The sequence below is a fragment of the Hyperoodon ampullatus genome (genome assembly GCF_949752795.1).
Source record: "Hyperoodon ampullatus genome assembly, chromosome: 9".
In the NCBI taxonomy this organism is placed as follows: Eukaryota; Metazoa; Chordata; class Mammalia; order Artiodactyla; family Ziphiidae; genus Hyperoodon; species Hyperoodon ampullatus.
This window is the reverse complement of record NC_136922.1, coordinates 41,646,026-41,670,070: the sequence shown is the minus strand read 5'-3', so window position 1 is coordinate 41,670,070 and position 24,045 is coordinate 41,646,026. Positions and strand designations below refer to the sequence as shown.

The window sequence follows — 24,045 nt, the reverse complement described above, 5'->3', positions numbered from 1 at the left end:
GCTCAGGCCTTATGATTCTACAGTTTGTAGCCACCAGAATAGAGACCTCTAACTGCTCTGTAAAGAAATCAAATCTACATACTAGTACGATGATGCACATCAACTAAGAGACTATTAACTTCACGCATTCTAGAGAAATATATTCAATTTTGAACCAGATGTAAATATAAATAAAATAACTATTGGTATTCTAGAAAGCTAATGACATAATTCTGTTAAGTGCACATAATTTTATCACTTTTAGTGTGCTTAGCAGTCCTGGATCACACCAGTATAAATGCATAAGGTATTATATACTTAGTACATTTCTCATTTCAGTTTTTGCCCTTTCATGTCTTTGGACGTTGTGTCCACTTCGGGTTAGGAGGTCCTATCAAAGAACATATCTATGAGAGATGCTATTTTCTTTGAGCTAAACTGAAATGAACTTTTCTAAATTAAAAATAAGTAGATTAATTCAGGTTTCACAGTGAAAAATAAGAGAACAATGTAGGTTTATTTCATAATATTTAAATAGAATGTATTATAGAAAAGAGCTATAAAAAGGTAAGTCTAATTGTAAACATAACCTGTTTGGGATAACTTTTAAAATATAATATAGTAAGAAAAAATTCTTTAAAATATTTTTGTGTAAAATGCAATCAAATCTAATCAGTTTGGCATTAATTAAGCTCTAATAACATACTTCAGTATCTCTCCTAAGTAGTGTGATCCGTTTCCCCTTCATCCAGGTCGATTTGTGCACATTATGGTGTCATGATAATTTTAAAACATACTGAGAAAATGACAGAGCTGCAAAATTAAAATAAATGATTAATGGTATTTTTTTTTCATGTTTTGTACTAATAGGTATTACTGAGTCTTTAAATTAATAGAGCTGTCAAGCTCATGGGTGTTACAGATCCAGCAATGAACCAAAATGGAAATTATATATTCCAAAGACACCTAAAGATGACACTTTGGAATATTTTAAATTTTAATTAGTAGGTGCAATTGTTTTGTTCCCTGTAACCACTGCAAATTAATTGGAAATTAGTCACAACCAATCCTTTTTTTTAACAGTCTGAGATGAAGAGGTTGGTGCTTTACACCTTAACATTCTTGTTTGGGGGCCAGAAAGCGCATATGCAGTAAATTGCACTGTCAATTACAAAAAAAAAACAAAAAACAAAAACCTTGTGAAATTAGGAAAAAATTATGCACAGGTAAACAAAACTAATTAATGCATAAGTAACAGGGGAACGGAACACACAAACTAATGCCACTAAACACTAACGTGCCAGTCTTTGGGGAAAAAAGGCTTAGAAATGCAAAATTATGTAAGAGTATTTACCAATGAAGTCTTAGGTAACAGAACGCTTTTAGTTTATGTTTTATTTAACTGCTTTTGGAGCCTCACTACCACTCACATCTTAAAAAGTATAACCACCAGAACAGCAATCTGATTATCGAAATATGTCTCAAGATGACAGAAGACTGTTAGTTAATTTTCTGTTCCTCAAAATATCCAGATTTAGACTCACGGAATAACAAATGGCAGTATTTTCTTAAGATTTATTCTTATTTTGTATTTAAATATTAGGCAAAATGCAATTTCCAGGCATATCAAGAAAATATTCACTGTCTACACCTACCTATTAACAATTTTCCTACTGATAATTTATGGGTTACTCTTTTTCTTTTATCACTAAAAATACACGTTACCTTGCCTGCTTTTTTCCCCCTCTAAAGTAAGCCATCAGAGCTGCTTAAGATTCTTTAAAAATGATGTGTCTGTCATCCCCAGGCGCCATGACAGTTCTGGAGGCCAACCATAAAAGGCCAAAAAGTGGGCAGTGTCCAATTCCTGGAAATCCCCACCCCTTCCCCCAAATAGTTGGAATAATCCTCCTACTCTTTAGCCTAAGAAATTACCCAGCCCATAAAAACTAACCACCCCATATTTCAGGGCTGCTCTCGCCTTTTGAGACAGACCGCATTCTGTCTGTGGAATTTGTATCTCTCTAAATAAATCCACTTCTTACCTAAAAAAAAAAAAAGAGTGCCAATTTTCTCTGATTTCAATGGCTTAAGCAAGTACTACTAGTTCAATGGTATAACTTACTTTGAAAATGCAACAACTCAATAGGAGTTTCTTATTAATTTATTAATAAATATCTATTGAGGGTTAAAAAATACGGTGTGTCTGCAAAGGCAGCAAGTGTCATGTTTTAATAGCTGTGTAACGTTTAATGAGAAAATAACATACTTATAAAATTTTCAAAATAAGACTAATTTCCAGGAAATCAACCTGGTACATTAGCTATTATTTAATATTATTTAAACTTAATAGACTTAACACAAAGGTCTTGGGAGATTCAAGAGTTAGGTAACCTGCAGGTTTCATGCACTATTCTATTCTGCATGAGTTTTAATATAATTTTCCTTTTAGATAATTACTAAAGATGTTAAATATTATGGTGAAATGATATCTTTTTCCAGTATGAGTTTATCTGTGATTATAGGAAAACAGTAAAAGTCACTGCTACATTTTCTATAGTACTTTGGCTAAATCTCAAATAGATGTCAAATATTATCGCAACATAACATGAGTTTAACTATTTTTTTCCTGTATGATTCAGGATAACAAGAAAGTTAGTCCAAACAATGAAAAAGAAGAAAATTCAGGTGCATTATAAAATATAACAATACTTAATATATACCACAGAATAATTAATACTTCCTTAGTGTTGATAAATGTGATGCAAAGTAATTTTCAACAACTCTTCAATACTCTCTTGTGATTTGTAGGTAGCTGGTTTTAGGAATAAGGAAATAGTTCCAAGATTAAGTAATTCTCTGAAGTCCAGAGGTCACTGATACAACAAATATGAGACACTGGATTCTGGCCTTTATTTCTGTTTTCTACCCATTGGGATCTAGTTATTTTGCACAGTACTATTACTAAGCAGTTTTTTCCTCCCCTTCATATAGAAATCCCATAAAACACTGTTTTCAAGGAGTGAAAAATATTTTTAACCTCAGACTACTTTGAATTGCTGCTAATGGGCTAGAGAAGTGGACCATTTTAGTTGTGGATGGATGCCAGCTTGCTCAAACTAACTTCTAAAATATTAAAACCTAGAATGGGTTTCAAATAAAAAGCTGACATACAGAAGTTGTAATAAAATGGTTGAGATTCTATAATTAAAGAGTGGTAAGGCTTTGTAATTTCTAACCTGTTTTCAGTTCCCAGGTCTGTGATCAGTTAATCCAGGTAGTAGGTATAAGGAGACCCACCTGCCATAAAGATAAGCAAATTCTAGCTATTTTCTTACTTCTCAAATTTGCCCCATTCTCCCCATAAATCTTTTAATGTTCTGTTTATATTTAGGATTTAGTAGCCTCTTTTCAGGAAACATTGTTCTAGCCACAATTTTCCTTTAAAAGTATTTATTTTATCTTTAGTAATCAAGAGAGATGTAAGCATATAAACTATGGAAACAAGTAATCTGTCTGATATCCTTGTACTTCCTAATATAATATCATGTGAAATTCTCATTCAAATGGTATTCCCAAGCAGAAAGAATTTTCATGATATTCAGCTTTACAAGTGAGTTGAAAGGGCTGTTAAAACAATCTCTTTCTGAAAATTGCTTAATTTGCTTCTCAACTGTAAGTGCCCTATGTTTGGTTTGCTGTGGTTAGAGCTGCCAGAGAAAGTCTCACTGCCTCTGCCTGTTTTACACTCACTACTATGCATCACAGAAAATTTCAGAGACCTTGTATTTTCATCTTTCTCAAATTTTTATCCTTAGGCAAATAAGCCTAATGAACTGATGACAGGTTTGGGAGTAGAAAAACAAGTTAGAAACAGTCCCAGTTTTATAACTCTTTGCTTCATGACCTTGAACATTCACCTAACCTCACCTCCACGGTCTAAAAGCCTCCCATATAATCATATAACTTACTTGCAATACTCTTAAAATGTTTGCCTACAGACAAAGTAATCTAAAAAAACATCTCGTGTGGTCATCCACATCATTACTGCCTAGAGAAATGCATAAAACTTAACTTTATCTTTATAGGTGAGTAGAGAATCTCTGCCTTTTTGGTCAATTATTTTCACTCAAATAACAAGGTAAATGTAGTCTCAACAGCCTAAATGCAGGACACAAAAATGGAAAAAAATTAATGAAGTTTTCTCAAAATGGATAAGATTTATAATTCAAGGTTTAGAGCACTTCTCAGACTTATTTAGAATTTCTGTAAAATATATGTAAATGGGGACTGTACTGTGAAATCTGTAAGTTGGCAGATAAGTACTTCCGGCTAATAATATACCAATCTGATGGGGACTATTCATGCAGATCTCAAAATGGCCATATACAAAATCTAAGAAGAGTGGTGGTGTTTCCAGTTCTAGTCAAGAAGAAGTAAGCACGTGCTACCCTTTCTCTCCCACTGAAGGCAACTACAAACCCTGCACAGAATGCACGGAGCAGCTAACTGAGGATTGGTGAAAAGCAAATGACAGCACGTAGATTGGGGAAGGAAACCAGAGCATGAAGTGCCACTGAGCCAGTGATGACCTTCCTGTTTTTTCTCCCTTCTCATATTCCCCAGTCTAGAATTAAAGGCAGCTCAAAACCTGGAACTGTACACCAAGTACAGATGGAGAGCTCCAAGAAAAGCCCTGTGTTTCTGGGGTAGGAAATGAAGGACATACAGGGAGAGGTCAGAGAGGGTGAGAGAAGTATCTTGTGTCACTTCTCCCCCTCCCCCCGCCACCCCAATCTCTCCCATCCCAGTCCCCTGGCAATTCCATAGCAGTGGCAGGTGCCTAGAACTCCACTGAAGGAAAGCCCTACTCTCTGGTCAGGGAAACTACGGTCCCAAAAGCACGGGCAAATACCTGCTGATTTTTTTCTCTCTTCATCCCCTTACCACAGGGCCCTGGAGGCAGATACTATATGAAGAACTACATGGCAGTTCAGAGAAATGTAAGCCTTCTATTTCTAGTCAGAGGAGACCTGGGAGTCAAAAAACATCAGGGAGATCCTCGAGTGGAGAGGGCCTCAAAAAGACTACCTCTTAAAGTTGTATGTGATCTCCTGAGTTTACCCCTGAGCAGTGTATGCACAGATTTGACCTTATGAAGCATACTGACAACGTAGAGAACTGAATTAGGGGATAGACCACCACCCAGGTTCCAGATAAGCCTGTGGATCTTGTACATGTAGGATAAATCTAAACAACACTGCAAAAACTTTGAAAATTGAACTGACATTAGAACCACAGCTCACAGGCAGTAGATCCGGATTTGTGGCCTGAACCTAACTGGGTCAGTTACCTGCTAAAATAGCAACAACAATAACAAATCAACATTCCCTACAAGAATTAAACAACACCTAGAGTCTAATAACATGATTGTATCATTTTTAGGATACAATCCAACATTTTTCAATATATGATGATCCAGGAAAATCTCAAAAACTCCCAAGGGGAAAGAGAACAAGTGATGCAACCTCTGAGATGATAAAAGTGTTGGAATTACCAGACAAGAAATTTACAGCAGCAACTATAACCATGCTCCAAGAAGTAATGGCACACACTCTGGAAATGAAAGGTAAGATAGAGACTGTCAGCTGAGAAATAGAGGATATGACAAAAAAAAAAAAAAAAAAGGAGGAACCAACTGAAAATTTTACAACAGAAAAACTCAACGACCAAAATAAAAGTTAACTGCATGGGCTCAAGAACAGCATAGAGATAAGAGAGGAAAAAGTCAGTGAGCTTGAATATAGATGAATAGATATTATCCAATATGAGCAATATAAAGAATAAAGAGGAAAGAAAAAATTAACTGAGACTCAGATATTGGGATACTACAGAAATATCTAAAACATGTCATCAGAGTTTAGAAGGAAAGGAGAAAGACTGTGGTGCTGAAATCAGTATTTGAAGAAATAATGGCTGAAAACTTCCCAATTGGGCAAAAGACATAAACCCACAGATTCATGAAGTTCAGAGAAACTAAAACAGAATAAGCTTAAAGAAATCCATGCCCACTCATCAAAATCAAAGTACTGAAAAGTAAAGACAAGGGGAAACATTCCTGAAAGCAGCCTGAGAAAAATGGTGCATTACCTATTGCAGAGCAATGATTCACATGTGGACTTCTCATCCGAAACCGTATTATGTAAAAGACACTATGTGAGGTATGATGAGGAATTAAGGATGAGATCATAAAATGTTTACAATTAAGTCAGAAGAGCTGGACACATACATGCATTGCTGAAATACAAAGCTGTGCATTGGGATGGCATTAAGAAGATATTAACAGAGTCACAGGAGTACAAAGGATCAGGCAGTTATTTCAGACAGATGGGGAGTTAAAAGGTTTCGTGAGGAAACTGTCGCTCAGTTTGGCATTGAAGGAAGGGATTTTATTTTATTTTTAGTATATATGTATTTATATCCCATCACTTTTCAGAAAGATTTTGAAGTAACTTATAAAAAATATATATATCCCAACAGCATAGGATAATTGATTCAGGCAAAATAATAAACCGTAGGTAAGATTAAATGAAAGAAATGCAAACCATGGGTCCTACAGAAAGAAGAAAGAAATCTGTGCTGGAAGAAACCACAGATTTCCTGGGAGCCTGCTTGAAGGCCAGAAAAATGTGTCTATTTCTAAACCACAGAATAGGGGATGGAGATTGCAGGTATATAATTAAGCAATATGAGTAGAAAGCCTTTGGAGAGTGGTCCCTATGAAGCATGGTTGGCTGATGGAAGCCTTGGGAGAATGATTTAATGCCATGACAAGGATATTGAACTCTATGCTGTGTGAAATGAGGAGGCAATGAACTTTGAGATCAGGGAGTTGGATGATCATAGTTATGTTGTTCAGTAGTAATTCTGGCAATGTGATGGATGGCTTTGGCTATACTGGGAAGCAAAAAATAATGTATTAAGTAAAGAGAAAAAATGTAAATAAGGTGAAAAAGAACTGAATTCTTTTATAAATGATAGAGATGTAACTGATTACTAATACAAACCACTGAGTGAGGCAACAAAACATCATAATTAAGGGAAAAGGCATTAGAGCTCACTGACTACCTCTAACTGTGTGGCCTTTGTCAAGTTGTTTGGCTTATCTGCTTCAGGGTTTTTATTTTTTTTAATTTATGATATGGGAGTTATAATAACTTTACTGACTTCTTAGGGTTGTTTTGAGGATTAAATAAAAATAAATAGGAATATATAGAACAGAAACTGGTATATCATAAATGATGCTAAATATTGTTAAGCATTATTACCATGGTTTCTTCCAAACATCTCAACGACATCTCAGTGTTTTGTAAATTCAATTAGCCTTCATCTACATATCACTAAATTCCTGGGACTGGAAAATCTTACATTTATAAAATGTTTATTTTCTATCTTAATGTCCTGAGATTAAATTGTATTTCAGCAAATGATTTAAGATTAAATAACACTTTAAAATTATGATTATTTTAAATAATTACAACAAACACATAAGTAAAAATTTAATAGGCCCTGAAACACTGTTCCTCTTTTTAAAGAGCTTACATTTTAAAGCTGAGCTGAATATATTCTCTTTGCAAAAACGAGTGTCAAAATGAAGATAAACTCCAAGTAACTGCAGTGTCTAGGGCCATGGGAAAAAGATCCAGCCTTCCTAAGAGAGGGTACGAGCAAAGGCTAGGCAACTAGCTGATGTCTGAATCAACTAGAAGCTAGAGCCAGAGAAGGAAAGTGGCATGCAAGTCAGAAAGCAGCATCTTATAGAAAGGTCCACTCAGTGGAAATGGGGACTGAAGGAGGCAGTGGCTCTTAGGGCACTAAATGACCAAGTATCTGTCCCAGGAATACTAGGGATCACACTTAAAGCAGTAAGACTACCAGGCTTGGCGAGGATTGGCTAATTACCAGCTCAGGGCTGAGTTGAGTGTTGAAGGTATTTAATACTAGAGGCTGAGACTGGGCAAGTGGGTCAGAGTCCTGAGAAGTATTATACCAAGGAAGGTATTTAAAACAGGCAAAGAGAGACCAAAACACATGTAAATGCCTTCCAGAAGTTGCCTTGACTTCAGCTATCACTTTCATATTTTACCTGTGGTCATTTCACCATTTAGCTTATTTATGATCTGTTTGTGACTTCCCTCCCATTCTCTACCACATGGAAGAAAGTTTCAGGAATCCTTTCTGACTTAATCATAGACAAAGCACCCAGAGTGATATTGCATTACAAACTGTTTGGCATTACTTTTCATAAAAGTAACACAAGTAATAACTAGTACATGACTATTAATATTTCAATGCATTAACAAAATGTAGCCTATACAATGTGTAAAATGAAGACATAATTGATAATGCAGAGGGAAGTGGCCCAAAAGTTTAATCGTCCTATTTCAGGAAACAGAGAGATTAAATCTTTTAAGGTTGAGAAAGTATTTCTTCTCCGATACATTCAAAATTCTTTGCTTTGAGAATGTAATGAATAAAGATAACTCAAAATAACTTTTACATGTATGTATATATGAAAAATATGTGAATGAATTGCTAGCCAACCTACATTATGTTCAGTGAAAGATTTAGTAGAAAGCATGTTTTAAAATTATTATACTACCCCAAGAATTATTTAAGAAACTCACAAATTCAAAATGCACATGGTGTTGGCAGCCTAACGATGTGTGAGGCACAGTGCTATGCGTTGCAGGTACAGGGATGACTAAAATCATAGTGCCTGACCTTAATAAGCTTACGTCTACCCAGAAGATAGTCAGAAAAGCCGATAACTTCAATTTAACGTAGTTAGTTCTTTGATAAAGATATGAAGCACTGGGGCTGTGCTTTTAGACTAGTTGGGGTCAGGGACGGGATAGAGTGAAGGGAGGGGTGATATTCAAAACAGAATTTATGGAGGAGTGCCAGCATGAAATGAGTCTCAAAAGATGAGTTGTGTAACGCAACTAAAGAAGGAGAAAGGTTTATTTGGGCAAGAGGAAAGTATATGAAAATAGGAAAAAGAAGTAAGCGATGATAGCAGTGAAACAGGAAGCCCGATTCAAACTATATTTTATCAGATAGAAAGTAATTAAATGTTTTAATTGGAAGAGTGTCGTGCTGAGATTAGCATTTTCTAGTGATCATTTTGGTAGAAAAGTGAAGGATGGATCTAAATAGAAAAAAAAAATGGGGATGGGGAAAGATTGATGTGGCTGTTGCTGAGAGTGAGGAGAAATGAAATGGGCCAAATCTAGGACAATGGTGGTAGGGATGAAAAGAAAAGAGTCCAGAAATATGCCATATTATCAAGTGGGCACAGTTAGTGAATTTTAGGGTATGGAGAGAAGTACAGGATGACTCTCAGATTTCTAGCTTAGGAAACACTGGGCTCCACTAACTCAATGTGGTAAAGGGAGGAGCAGGAATTTTGGAATTGTAAGAAAAAGTCATTATATGGTGGGTGGGGAGGAGATGGAAGGAGGTACATGATGCGTTCATTTTGGTTACACTGAGTTTGAGGCTTAGTATGGTCACTCCTCACTTAATGAAACTTTACTAGACACCCGTCACTCAGAATAAATTGGGGTGGGAGGGCTGGGTGTGCAGATACAAAATGAAATCTGATCTAGTGTCTGACCTCCCATATATTACTGTTCTTCCTTGTCTCCTCCTTAAGCTGTTCATTTTTTTCTCCCCACAATGGGAACATATGGACAACAGAGTCAGCATGTTTGAAGTGGTCAGGAGGAAGGAATGGGGAGGAGGGTAGGAAGGGGAATATAGTTAGGCTCTGGAGTCCACCCTAAAGAAAGGCTCTTCATGAACTGTTTCAATATAATGTCTTCTAGAATTAATTGTGTCTTTAGTTTGTTATGCTTATTAACATAGCTAATTGTTAAATGGTTAAAATCCATTCTCTGTTAACTCAGTGACTATTACAAAACTGTGAACAAAGGAGTATCTAACAAGTTTCTGTTGACCATTTTATAGTGAGATAATTTAAAAGGTCATAAAAATAATTACAACATGTGAAGAGACAGTTTTAAGCTTTTTGGTTTTTGTTTTTCCTGGTAATTGGAACTTAGGATTAGTGAAATTTGTAAGTAAATATTACCTTAATGGTTTTTCAATTACTTTTTTTATTGTGATAAAATATATGTAACATAGAATTTACCATTTTAACCATTTTTAAGTATACAGTTCAATGGCATAAGTACATTCATACTGTCATGCAACCATCAACACACCTATCTTCAGAATTTATATTACTCTGATTCTTAAAAAAATATTAACTGATGTAAGAATCAAGACCCACTTATCACATGGTTTTCTATTTTATATATTCCACTTAAAGAAAAGCAGAACTTCTGCTGTGCTCTAAAATTATATCTAGAGCAATTTCTTCATAAATTGAGTATCAGCTTATGGATATTTAAATTCAGCGAAGAATTTTAACATTCTACCATTTTTATGTTCTGTAAGAGAAACGTGTTACTCAGTTGAAGCAAAGAACACTCTTAAGTTCAACCATACCAACACTATGAATACTAAATATTCTCTTTAGTTAAAGTGAAATTTAAAGTTCAAATCTCCATGTGGTTCTAGGAAAAGAAGAGTATGCCAGAATGTGAAATAACAATAATGAGCCATAGTCTAGTACAGTTCTTGGTCCACTGTGTTGACTGCAATAAATGTTTTAAATGAATAAGAGAGTTTACAAGGAGAGAAAACTCAATAGTCGTTATATAAAAATTAGTAACTTAACAATTGTTTAGATCATGATAATTAATAGGTGAAATGAATATCCTGTTACTCGCTGAGAGAAAAGTTAACAAAAGAGTCATTGGAAGAGCTTGTGTGAAATAAGCTACAAGTATTATAATGCCCTAATTACGTTTTAATAGATACAGACTTTTTAAAGCTAGGGAGAGGCAGTAAGTGATTTATCAAAGGTCATATCTGGAGTGGAGGGTCACAGGGATGGCCTGGGGCCTTCTCAGGTGGAGATCCAGGGTGGGGAGTAGCCATCAAGAGTGCAGACAGTGGAGCCAGGCTACCTGCATTTCAAGTTCTACTCTGCCACTTACTATATGGGTGGAATCAGGCAAACTATTTAACCTTTGTCTGCCTCAGTTGCTTTATCCACAAAATGAAGCTTATTATAGGATTTCTGTGAGAATTAAATTTGTCAATACAGGTCAAGTGTCTCCAACTATGTGGCACAAACTAAAAGCTTAATAAATGTTAGATATTTTTATTGCCATTAATCCTTCTTGATTTAAAACGTGGCACAGGGACTAAATTTCCCTTCTCCCTGAGAAGAGTCCAAAGGAATGCAAAGTACTCATGGAAGGTGTTCTGTTTCACTGTTTTTCATTTATTCTTTTGTGACCCAGGCTGAAGAAAAGTGACCTTTCATTAAGACAAGAATACTGCTACTACCACTGCCACTACCATCCTGCATCATGACCACAATCACCACCACCACTGTGACTACCATCACTGACAGCAACTCTACCAGTTCACCATGACCACCATCACCACCATCACCACTACCACCAGCATCATCAGAACTACCGTCACCATAAGTTTCACCACTTTTTCCACCATCACCTTCGTGATGTTACCCCTAGCACCATCATCCTAATCTTTACCATCAGCACATCATCACCACCATTGGAATCAATAACAAGACCTTTAATATCCATGTGAGTGTAAACATGAACTCAGAAGTGTCATTGGGAGAGTGAAGAAAAACAAGATGTAAATATATACATGCTAGTAAAAGGAGGAACAGGAATTTTTTTAAAGGACATTTGGAACCAAGTACAGAGATAGCAGTAGGCATAGGAAGTAGCCATTTTTGAAAGATTTTTTGACAAGTTTGTCTTACATTATTATTACAGAATTAATGGATTTCACAAACTTAGGGCTCAATTAGCTAAAGGAATATACCAGGAGTAAACAAAAAGTCATATTTATGTGCTGTACACAAAGATTGAGCCAAGTGCTTCAGAGTAAAACCAACAGAAAGGTAAAAATTAAGACTCCCATGTTATATGCTAAGCTGTGCTCTTTGAAATTGGTAGCTAACTAGTGGTTAAGAGAACGGGCTGTAATCAGAGTCCTGGGTTTGAGTTCCATTATGTGCTACATACCTGACCTTGAGTAAGTTATCTGACCTTCTAATGACTCAGTTTTCTCCATCTGAAAAATGGTGATATCCGTAATTTAGTTTGTGTGAATATTTAATGAATACTAATATAATGTTCTATGTCAATTATTTCTCCAAAACCCCCCAACACCACTCACCTGTAACCATGTCAACACCAGCACTTAGCACAATGCTTGTATTAATCTAAGATTAAGACGTACCTACCTCTAAAAAAAAAAAAAAAAACATTGTCACTCCCTAAACACTTCCCCCGCCCAATTTTAACCACGGAGTAAATGGTACCCTCATTCACAGATAACAGCTACCCTCCATTCATCCCTTTCCCTCATTCCAATCCCTCATCACAAAGGGAACTCATTAACAAATTCTCCCTGTTTCACCTCCACAGTGTAGCTTAAATCCATCCACTTCCTGGCCCCTACTGCTGCCAAAGCCCAGACCACTCTGATAAACCCTGTCTCCCAGCTGCTACTCAGTACAACCCATTCTCCACATAGCAGCTAAGGTGAACTTTAAACATGTAAATCAGATGATGCTTAAATCTTTCAACAGTTTCCTACTGCACTTAGAATCAGATGCTAATTCTTTACCATCATTTTTTCTACTTGATCTGTGCCCTGCCCATCTTTTCTACTTTACCTCTTACACTCTCACCCTACCTCTAAAATCTGTCGTTCCATCATCCTTCTTACTGTTTAACATACTGAGCTTTTGACCCTTCTTTCAAAAAGGCCCCCCAGACTCACTTGTCTAAAGTAGTACTCTTCGGGCTTCACTGGTGGCGCAGTGGTTGAGAGTCCGCCTGCCGATGCAGGGGACATGGGTTTGTGCCCCGGTCCAGGAAGATCCCACATGCCGCGGAGCGGCTAGGCCCGTGAGCCATGGCCGCTGAGCCTGCGCGTCCGGAGCCTGTGCTCCGCAACGGGAGAGGCCACAACAGTGAGAGGCCCGCGTACCGCAAAAAAAAAAAATAATAAATAAAAAAAATAAAGTAGTACTCTTCATACTCCACCCAGTTCCTCTTTGTCATTTTTCATAACGCTAGTAATCAAAAGTTATATTTATTATGCATCTGTTTTATATTTATTAATTTATTTAATTTCCTATTATCAGAATGTAAGTTCCTTGAGAACAATTATATTATTGAATACATTCTATTCCATGTTCTATTATTCCTATGTTTTATTATTGATCATGACGTATATTATTGATCAGGTTTCTATTCTTAGTGCCAAGAGAAGTGTCTAGCATATTATTGAAATGCAATAAAATGTTCACTATACAAATGAAATTTAGGGAGATCTAAATATCTGAGTGAAATAATATCTCATTATGCAGAGAACAACTACAATGGTCATTTTTCTATAGAGAAGGAAGACCTCAAATCCCCAAATGGAGGCAAAAGAACAGATGGGTAATAAATTCAGGGAGAATTATGTTTGAAGATCCCATAAATATTTTTTCTTATAAGGCGTTCTGAAATAAGTACAAGAAAGGTTAAGAGAAACTTTATCAATTTTGCTTAGTTCCAGAGTTTATAATTGATTTACGGTATCCAAAGATTATACTTTCGCTAACACAAACATTCAAATGCTAATCATTGCCAAGGGCATATAATGCCTAAAACCTGAACGCATTGGCTCTGTCACATAAAGAAAGAAAGAAAGAAAAAAACGGTACTGGGTGATAGGTCCAAAGCTTAGGTATTGTGATTATTTACTTATAGGAGTATGTGATTAGTTAGTTATGGGAATATGTAGTATCTGGGAAGCAAAATTGAAAGTGACATAGCATTTTAATTACTCTGTACTCACGGTGCATGGGGTCTGCATCCATGGTTCCCCATCGATTTGCATTGGCAGAGACTTGCTAGTCCTGGGGAAAAATATTTCATTTTAAGTTTAACATGGAAATACTTGATACAACAGACTATATGTCTCATAAAAAATTATGAGACCAGGGAATGCAAATATGGTAATAACTGGGCTCTGCTCTCAAGTTATCTCTTTGAAAGGAACTTCAACTTTTTTTTTTTTTTGCACACCACGTGGCATGTGGGATCTTAGTTCCCCAACCAGGGATCAAACCCACGCACCTTGCATTGGAAGCTCGGAGTCTTAACCAGTGGACCACCAGGGAAGTCCTGGAACATCAACTCTTGACTATTAATGAATACCTTGAAAGGTATCTTAGTTACAGGAATGTTAAGAGCTTCCTGGTAACTGTCATGATATAAACAAAAATTCTGGATGCCAAAAGACAAATGTAGGGTTTATGTTTAATGCCACAATCAGAATTCCTACAGCCAAAAGGGCCTCCCCTGTTTTCATGCAAACCCACATTGTAAATGTGGAGAAAAAGTGTTTGACATCTCAGATTTTCCGGTATCAACACTTTCATATATATATAAAACGGCAATTATATCTGTGCTATAATCTGAGGTTTCATGTTAGGGTAAAAATAGACCTTTTCTCTACAGGTAAAATTTTGAAAAAATGTTTTTTTTAAAGATTTAAATGTAATACACATATAAAATCTTACTTTATAATAATCCATTGTTTAATTTATAGAAGTAATGGTAGACTTTAGTCCATGAAAGAATGTAAGTTAATAGTGTGTCAACAGTGTTTTCATTGGGTAATTTGCCCAGTAGATACTTTGATGCTTCAGTAAATTAAACTGAGTGTGAGCTAGATTAGAGGGGGTAGAATTTGTATGTTAGAATTGTATCCACGGTCTCAACAAAAGAGAATCAAATTCCAATGGACATGGTAAGTAATAGTGAACCAAAACTTTGTAAATACTGTCATTTTCATTATTTTGAAATATATCAGCATTAATCACTGATAACTTGAGGCACAGATAAAACAAACATGGTTATCAGAGTCTTGTATGGCTTTAATTAATTTGTAGTTATGCCATGTCAACCTCCTTTCTCAATTATAGAGAAAGAGCTACCTGATGACCACAGAGGAGCACTGAGCCAGCCGCCGCCCAGCACTTTTCAGTCCTGTGTATATTTGCCCCATCTCCATGGCTCCTTCCAAGCCAACCACCTCCAGCAGCTGATCACTCAGATCTGAAAGAAAACGGAAACCTTGTAAATTACAGTGCATATGCATATGTGCACAATTTCATGTCATTAGATGTTATGGAAATGAAAAATGAAAGCTACTTCACAAAGAAAGCTTCTCTGTCTTGGATACTCTACTAAAAGTAACGAAAAGATGGCCTACTTTTGAAACTCTCAGTTTAACCAGACCCTGAGGTGCTGTGGGAAAAGATGTGCTGTCAGCTTATTCTAAAACAAAATGGGAAGAATGGATTCTGAGCCAAATAATGCCAAAAAATATACCAGTAGTTTTTAACATCAACAAACTTAACGTTATTCCACATGTATATATGGAACATTTTACATCCCACATCAGACATTTGGCAGCAAATACACATTTCAATACTATAAATAAAGTATGAGGATATGCTGTCAAACATGATTTTGTTAAATTACTCGAAAAAAAGACCTTAGAGATCATGGAATTAAAGTTTCTCAATTTAAAGATAAGACTTGAGGCCCTAAATCATTGAGTGAATTGTCCAAAGTCATAGGTAAACTTGAGCAGGATGTCAAGTTTTTCTTGAATTTGAAAAAAGAAATTTTTTTTTTTTTATGATAAGGAATGTGCTACCAAATTCTACTTGGGAGTAGGTTAGATAATTAGCACAATACAATCAATTTTTTTTCTTACCAGAGGACAGTAAAAAGAGGCTAATAGTATTACATATTGCTTGTTGACTGTTTCCTAAGTGCCTGTCACTGGACTAGTCACTCTCTGTATACCACCTTACTGGCTCCCCCCGCAAAACCAGTTTAAGACAAATATGATTATTAGAATTTACAGATAGAGAAGCTAAAAGTTAGAGAAGTTAATTTATTCATGTTAACATACACAGGAAGTGACAGAGCCAAAATTTGAATCCAATCACTCTGAGGCATAACCACAATGCTGTATTTGATACATGAGCCATACCAAAGAGAGATACTTTTTTTTTTTTTTTTTTTTTTTTTTTTGCGGTACGCGGGCCTCTCACTGTTGTGGCCTCTCCCGTTGCGGAGCACAGGCTCCGGACGCGCAGGCTCAGCGGCCATGGCTCACGGGCCCAGCCGCTCCGCGGCATATGGGATCCTCCCAGACCGGGGCACGAACCCGTATCCCCTGCATCAGCAGGCGGACTCTCAACCACTGCGCCACCAGGGAGGCCCGAGAGATACTTTTAAAACTCAGAGAAATATTTCTTATTTAGGGAGTGAGAGTGTTCTGTGTGAGCTCCACCTGAAGACTTTCACTCAGCGGGAAAGCAGACGAAGTACTCACGTCAGTAAAAGCCGACAGAGCGCAGTCTCAGCACACAGCCTCTTCGCTTACTTATTTGGTTCAGAATGCCTGAACCCTTGATTTGAAGGTAAAATTCTAGGTGCACATATATGGTCCTTTTCTATACTGATATTTTCATGTAATCCCATGTATTTTCAAATGTCAATAAATTGTTTAATATTGTTTTAGTAGCAACAAAAGCTGGAGGGGGTGGCATAGAGTGGCATAGGGTAGGGCATGATGATTATACAGATAACCATGTAATAGCTAGTCGTAGCTGAGGGTGGACTTGAAGAAAAACCAGCATGTGTGTGTTGTATGTACTCCATTTTGTACAGAAAGCCCTCATTTCCCACTGATGAATCCATTTTAGCACGAAGTTCAGAGAAATAAAGGATATATTTTCAGCGTTGTTCAAATGTGTGGTGAACAGCACTTTGAAATCTCAAAGTTTGCTAGGCCCATGATCTTTGGCAAATTTTATATAGGCCCTGAAAACAAAAAGTGTAACCAATCCACTGTATTTTTTTTTTTTTTTTTTTTTTTTTTTTTTTTTTTTTTTTTTTTTTTGTGGTACGCGGGCCTCTCACTGTTGTGGCCTCTCCCGTTGCGGAGCACAGGCTCCGGATGCGCAGGCTCAGCAGCCATGGCTCACGGGCCCAGCCGCTCCGCGGCATATGGGATCCTCCCAGACCGGGGCACGAACCCGTATCCCCTGCATCGGCAGGCGGACTCTCAACCACTGCGCCACCAGGGAGGCCCCACTGTATTTTTTTTTGAAGAGAACTGACTTAAAAAAAACTACTACTTTTTAAACTTTATGCTCTAGCTACAGCATGAGATTTCTTCACATGGACACGATCATCCAGCTACCAGATCAAATGTTAACAAGTCATAATCGAGAACATTCACCTTGCTGTTCTAAACCCTATTTAGACTTATTTCTCATGAAACTTATTCTGTGTTTCTAGTTTAAATTTATGTTGCCAAGAACAGATGGACAAGGAATGGAAACATATTCTTTCAGCTGTAGCCGGCACTAAAATGTGCTTGGCTCTATAGCCTGGGTGTTAATATACGCATTTTTTAGATACATGTCAACCAGCAAACTGCACTGTGGCAAGCACTAAAACCCCAGATGTGTGTCTGGTGATATTTATAAAACAACAACCACCACAAAAGTGAAGTTCATATTTAGTATTACATATTTTCCACTGCTTGATTCTTAAATAGGTGAAATGTTATGCTGATTTCTGTAAGGATCTGGTTGATGGAAACTATTCTACAAGAAATGAAATACTTTCTCACAAGAGAGTTAATCTGTATAAGCCCTAACTTCTCCATGAATCACAGGGATTGTCTACACCCACACCATATTGCTACTGTCTACCACCCTCCGTCTGATTTTTTTCTTTCTTTTAATTTGTCTTTGTTTTTCTCCCTGCAAAAATGCCATGAAAATCAATTCTATCATTAATAATTGGTAATGAAGACATTTCTTATAGATTTAGAAGACATAGGCTTTCAAACTTTCATGTTCTTGCTAACACAAAGAACTGTAGAGAAATGGTGGTCTATTTACTAGCTCTGGTCAAAGTAAATAAATACCATATTCCTTCTAATTAAGTGTTCAGAAAAAAAAGAAATTCTAATTTTGCTGCATAAATTTTCTCCCATAAACACTGACATTTTTTTTATACAGAAGCCTGCAACGTCTGTGTACAATTGCTGCCTCTTACATACTGTCTTTGAGGTCAGGGTCCTGACTGACTTCAGACAAAGATAATTTCTATATAATTTTGAATTCTGTTTCTACATGTGGTATCATCTAGAAACATCAAAGACTTCCTCATGTCACATTCTAGCTAAAATTTACTTTAAGTGCAGGTCGTTCCTTGGGATGTCATAACCAACCAGATTCACCTCCTTAGTTGGTCTGCTACCTGGCTATTGCTTTCATACTTAAAAGTAGGAGTAGTGAACTACAGCCCATGAACCGAATCCAGCCCACTGCCTGTTTTTGTATGGCTTGCAAGTTAAGAATGGTTTTCACATGTTTACAGATGGAAAAAAAATTTTAAATGACATATTGTGACATCTGAAGATACATTAAATTCAAATGTCACCATTCACAAATTAGTTTTTATTGGGACACAGCCACTCATTCGTTTAGGTTTTGTCTATGTCTGCTTTCACACTACAATGGCAGAAGAGAGTGGCTGCAGCAGAAATCACATGGCCCAGAAAACCTGCAATATTTATTATTTGGACCTTTAGAGAGAAAGTGCCAAACTCTGCTTAAAAAAACATTAACTACTTTGGGCCACTGACTTTTTCACTTTAGTACTGCCACTATAAATCCTAATGGCATCACAGTGAGTGGCCTGAAAGACATAATGTCCGAGCACTCATTCCTCACTGTGTGTACTGGTGTGTAAAAGAGCTGCTTGCAACCGTGGCATTTCACCACACTCATGTACTGTGAGGTTTCTTATAATCAGTTTGTTATCAATCATGTAATACCAAAGTTTCTAAATAACTCGGTTACAAAAGAAACTACAGCAGCTTAACATTCAGCATTATGCTCAGTCATTGCATCTGGTTGGCTTTCTTGCGTGTGAAAGTAGAACCATAGGTAGGAAGGCAGAAGTTGCATCTGGGCCAGGAGATGCAGGTGAGAGCTCCCCCTGGGGGAGTCATCCACTGAGCACTGAGAAAGCCTGACCTCCTGATATTGGGAAGTGTGTCTGTTCCAAGGAAGATAGTGCTTTTGATCAATTAATGATATGAGATATACTTCTGAAGGGGAAAAATACTACGTTTCTGAAAGAGTTAGCATATCTTTCCAAATTGCTCTAGGGGTACAACAGAGGCAACAGAATCTGCCAAATTTGGTATTTTCATATTTAAAATAGAGAGTCTAGAAGAGGTACTTCAGAGAGAAGAAACTTAATGAAATAAGCAAAACTGGCATATAGTACAGCAAGATTCTTAACACAGGTCAGTGACTCTGAATGCAGAAGAATGTAACTTTTTCACTAACATGTAATTGAAATTAAGCACTTCTTTCAATTATAAATTTAGGCAAGAAACCATAGTCATAGTAGAAATATCTCTGACTTTGTCACTGACAGATAGCATAGATATTTCCATATCACATTACAGTTGTTGCAACACTTCAAAATTCTATTTATACTAATCTTTACTGACACCTTAATAATTATGGAGCCCCTCCTAGATTTCTAAAGGTAATTTATTAATATGGGAAAAGAATCTAAAAAAGAGTGGATATATGTATATGTATAACTGATTCACTTTGCTGTATACCACTGTAAATCAACAATACTCCAATAAAAATATTTTTAAAGGAAGCACATATATTACTAAATCAAAATCTTAACAACATTTCAATATAATTGATTTCCTTTGTAATCCTGCATATGTTTTTGTGAATTTAAAAACATGACTCTGAGAGTCAGTAGATTTCACCAGACTGACAAAGAGGACTATAACTCAAAAATGATAAGAAACTCTACTTTAGAGTTTAATTTGCCTTATGACTTTGTATATCTTTTCCTGAACATTGTAAGTGCTACAATAGTGTTACACAGGGAATCAGGGGTATGAACGTAAAATCTGAAAGTCAGGGGTGCAGTATAAATTTGAGAACACAGGAGCAGAACAGCTAATAAATGGATAATATTTATTCATAGCTTAGGCTCTTCATTTTTGACAGTTATACCCTGATAATATGTCTCATTATGTAATTGTTTCAGACTGCCATATGTAGGGAACAGAAGAGGATGCATTACGAACACAGACTGAATGTGGGTTGTAGCATTTTGGCATTTCGTTGAATATAGCGTGTACTGAAGGGAGAGGAATGGGGTGGAGGCAGGGCAGGACATACTCCTTCATGCATGGTGTCCAGCAACATGCTGCAACACAGGGGGCAGCTATGTCCTGGGGCACACTCATTGACTCAGCAAGGACATTTTGTCATCACCTAAATTGCTAATTATATCACCAACAATTAAGTCCTTACCTGGCCAGGGTGAGAGGAAGCTAGCTATAGAGTTGTACCTTCTGATTGTGGGTAGATTATATGCCTTCCAGTGATGCTTGCTTTATCTAGCAGACATTTGAAACATGCCTGAGGGTCCAGAATAAACTTTTAAAAAGCCAAGGGATGTATGAAATTCCTCCACCAAAGCAAATGCTTCAAGGATTCTTTTCTAACATGTCCATCTATTGCCCGTTGATTTTTTTAAAGTTAATTAATTAATTAATTTATTTTTGGCTGCGTTGGGTCTTTGTTGCTGGGTGCGGGCTTTCTCTAGCTGCGGCGAGTGGGGACTACTCTTCGTTGCGGTGCACGGGCTTCTCATTGCGGTGGCTTCTCTTGCTGCAGAGCACGGGCCCTAGGCGTGCGGGCTTCAGCAGCTACGGCTTGCCGGCTCTAGAGTGCAGGACCAGCAGCTGTGGCGCATGGGCCCAGCTGCTCCGTGATCTTCCTGGACCAGGGCTTGAACCCGTGTCCCCTGCATTGGCAGCCGGACTCCCAACCACTGCGCCACCAGGGAAGCCCTGCCCATGGATTCTTAATTTAGATGTACTCCCCATGAACATAAATAGCTGTTTTCCCCTACCTCCAAAAATTTGAAAATGCAATTAGCAAAGGGCCCGAGTGGACAGAGCTAAGCAAAAATGTATTAATATGAACTCTGTGTTTCACAGTACAAGTATATTTAAAGCAAAATTTTAGCACCTCAGGGAACCTACTGTACAATTACAGGTCTATCAAGAAAATGGAGATTATACATATGGTACGCCTACTGTGAGCAGGCTCTCTGCTAAGGGATTTACAGGCATTTTTTCCATTTAAGACTCCTAACAACTCCTTGAGGCTGGTATTATTCTCCCCATTTTATTGATGAGGAAACTATGTTACCTGTTCAAGTCTTCACACATAGTTGAAAATCTGGTTTTCCAGCTAGGTTGCTTGACTCCAAAATCCATGTTCTTGTACATATTGACAACAGTAAGAACTAACCAATTAAATGTTATCAGTAATTGAAAGAAAAAACACTACAAAGAAATATATGATACCTTAAAATGGTACCATTAATAACCCCACCAGTAAATCATTTCAGATGCTGTCACCAAATTATAATACAGTATAAAACTCTCATTCACAATGCTACTCCAGGTCATGTGTGTGAATTATATTCTGAAGAGTCTATAAGAAGGCTGAGAAACACAAAATACTTTTTGAAAGGACTTCTATCCAAAGTAGTCAGAAAATAAAAATGAAAAAGTTTAGAATGTAGTACACAAACGGATTAAGGAGAGTTATGAAAATCTAGCAGTGTGAAATATCCCATTCTTTGCTGAAATCTGAAAAATAAGGAGTTAAGGTATATACATAAATATATATACAGCAGAATCACATGCCTGACTTAAAAAATGACTTTTAAAGAATAGATTTCATCATCTCTTTTAAAGCCATCTGTTTTTTAAAAACAACCAGCTAGAGCTGACTATAACTTCATGTATTTTCATTCTAAAATTCTGAACTTCCCTAAATGGATCCAAAAAAAAAAGTAGACCAGAAATCATAGTGTGGCATACTGTCAACACCTCTCTATTGTGACCAAAGTAGTCCAGGGCCTGCAATCACTTTGTTATGGCATACTTGAAAGATGACCTTCACCTCAGGACACACAACCCAAGAAATCGTACGCATTTCATTCACAAGGCCATAAAGAGCCGGCTTAAAGACTTCCCACAGCAGTCTATTACAACTGGCAATGTGTACTATCAGTAAATGTAAGCAGAGAGTTTATGAGCACAAGCTAGCAGTGAATCTGAACACTGCTGCTTCTGGGATCTTGAGTCAGTTTGTTCTCGTTAAGCTTTATGGAGGGACTGAAGGCTGTCACTTGTTTTCTGTGTGAATGAGCCGTTAGTGTGTGAGGGGCTGTTTTCACAGCACCAGGCCTCCCCTGCCCTCTTCCATAAACCAAGCTACTTCATGTGTCTCCTCATATTAGAGCCATCACTAAACAAAGCGAGTGCCCATGTATGAAGGCTGATGTCAGCAAATTCTGAGTAACTTCTGGAGGGGCATCCTGCATCATAACACTGATGCCTGCTAAGGGGCTAAAGTCACCACCAATCCTTACTCTCCTAAGAATTAAGCAGTTCCAGGGCTTTGCTGGTGGTGCAGTGGTTAGGAATCTGCCTGCCAATGCAGGGGACACGGGTTTGAGCCCTGGTCTGGGAGGATCCCACATTCCATGGAGCAACTAGGCCCATGCACCACAACTGCTGAGCCTGCGCTCGGGAGCCCACGAGCCACAACTACTGAGCCCATGCGCCGCAACTGCTGAAGCCTGCACGCCTGGAGCCTGTGCTCTGCAGCAGGAGAAGCCACTGCAATGAGAAGCACACGCACTGCAACGAAGGGGGCCCCCGCTCGCCACAACTAGAGAAAGCCCACGCGCAGCAACGAAGACCCAATGCAGCCAATAAATAGATAAAATTAAAAAAAAAAAGAATTGGCTACCATCTTTAAAAAAAGAATTAAGCAGTTCCAACAATTAAAAAACAACTTAAAATCCAATTTAATAGAGGGTAGTGCCAATATTATTTTACATATGGCTATGTATGTGATCTTTATATTCAATTTCCAGAAGCACTATGAAAACCAGTTTTTTATTGAAATGTATTACAGAATATAATAGTATAGATTTACTGTTTCCTTATTTTAATTTCAACAAAATATGAAACACACTTGTGAAAAGGTAAAAGTTTTAAATCATGGTAATATATTTGAACTCATTTATAAACTTAAGGCTATAAATTAAAGACAAAATATAATTGTGAAGAATAGTGATTTATACTAAAAATCGTCCTGTATAAAAGAGCTGGTTTGGATATCCAATTATGCCTGGTAACATATAAATATTATACCCCTAGCAAGAGACTGAGGAACTCTAATACACTGGGGTTACTGTGCTTTCTCAGGCCATTTGCATAAAAGCACTGCTGGTCAGAAGTAAATCCCACTCTTCTGGCAGTCTGTCTTCAGAAAAGAGGCTACATGACTAGATAGAATGAAATCCAAGTAATCTTCTTTGGAACTTTTTGATAGTGGTTAAAATATAGGATTATATCCTGAAATCTGGTGTCCTGCCAGAGAGCCCTTGAAAACCTGCTGAGTTCAAGGCTCTGCACAACAGGAGTGCCAGTTTCTGATGAGAACAGTGTGGGTTTAAGGAGTTTTAATGTTTTGCAGGAGCAAGGACTCCATCCCAGTCCCCACAACTGTGGACAGGGCACGAGGGAAGGACTGAGACAGGAACTGTGATGGCCTCAGGCACTAACAACACACTTAACATCGTCATTGCCTCGCCACTTAGAGATGAACGCTTCTTGACTCATTCAAGTCAGAGAAGACACTGCTTCATTTGG

At 37.3% G+C, this 24,045-nt stretch overlaps 1 protein-coding gene across 6 annotated transcripts in view; it reads right to left on the bottom strand.

The window, feature by feature from the left end:
- The window catches only part of DGKB (diacylglycerol kinase beta), a gene marked incomplete at both ends in the record, with an annotated part of 651,556 nt that overhangs the window by 22,288 nt on the left and 605,223 nt on the right, over positions 1 to 24,045 (bottom strand). For all 6 annotated transcript variants that reach the window (XM_079711689.1, XM_079711690.1, XM_079711693.1 and 3 more), the window contains 2 exons: positions 14,011 to 14,071; positions 15,155 to 15,275. In XM_079711689.1, the coding sequence (XP_079567815.1) occupies positions 14,011 to 14,071; positions 15,155 to 15,275 (182 nt within the window). The remainder of the gene's footprint in view (positions 1 to 14,010; positions 14,072 to 15,154; positions 15,276 to 24,045) is intronic.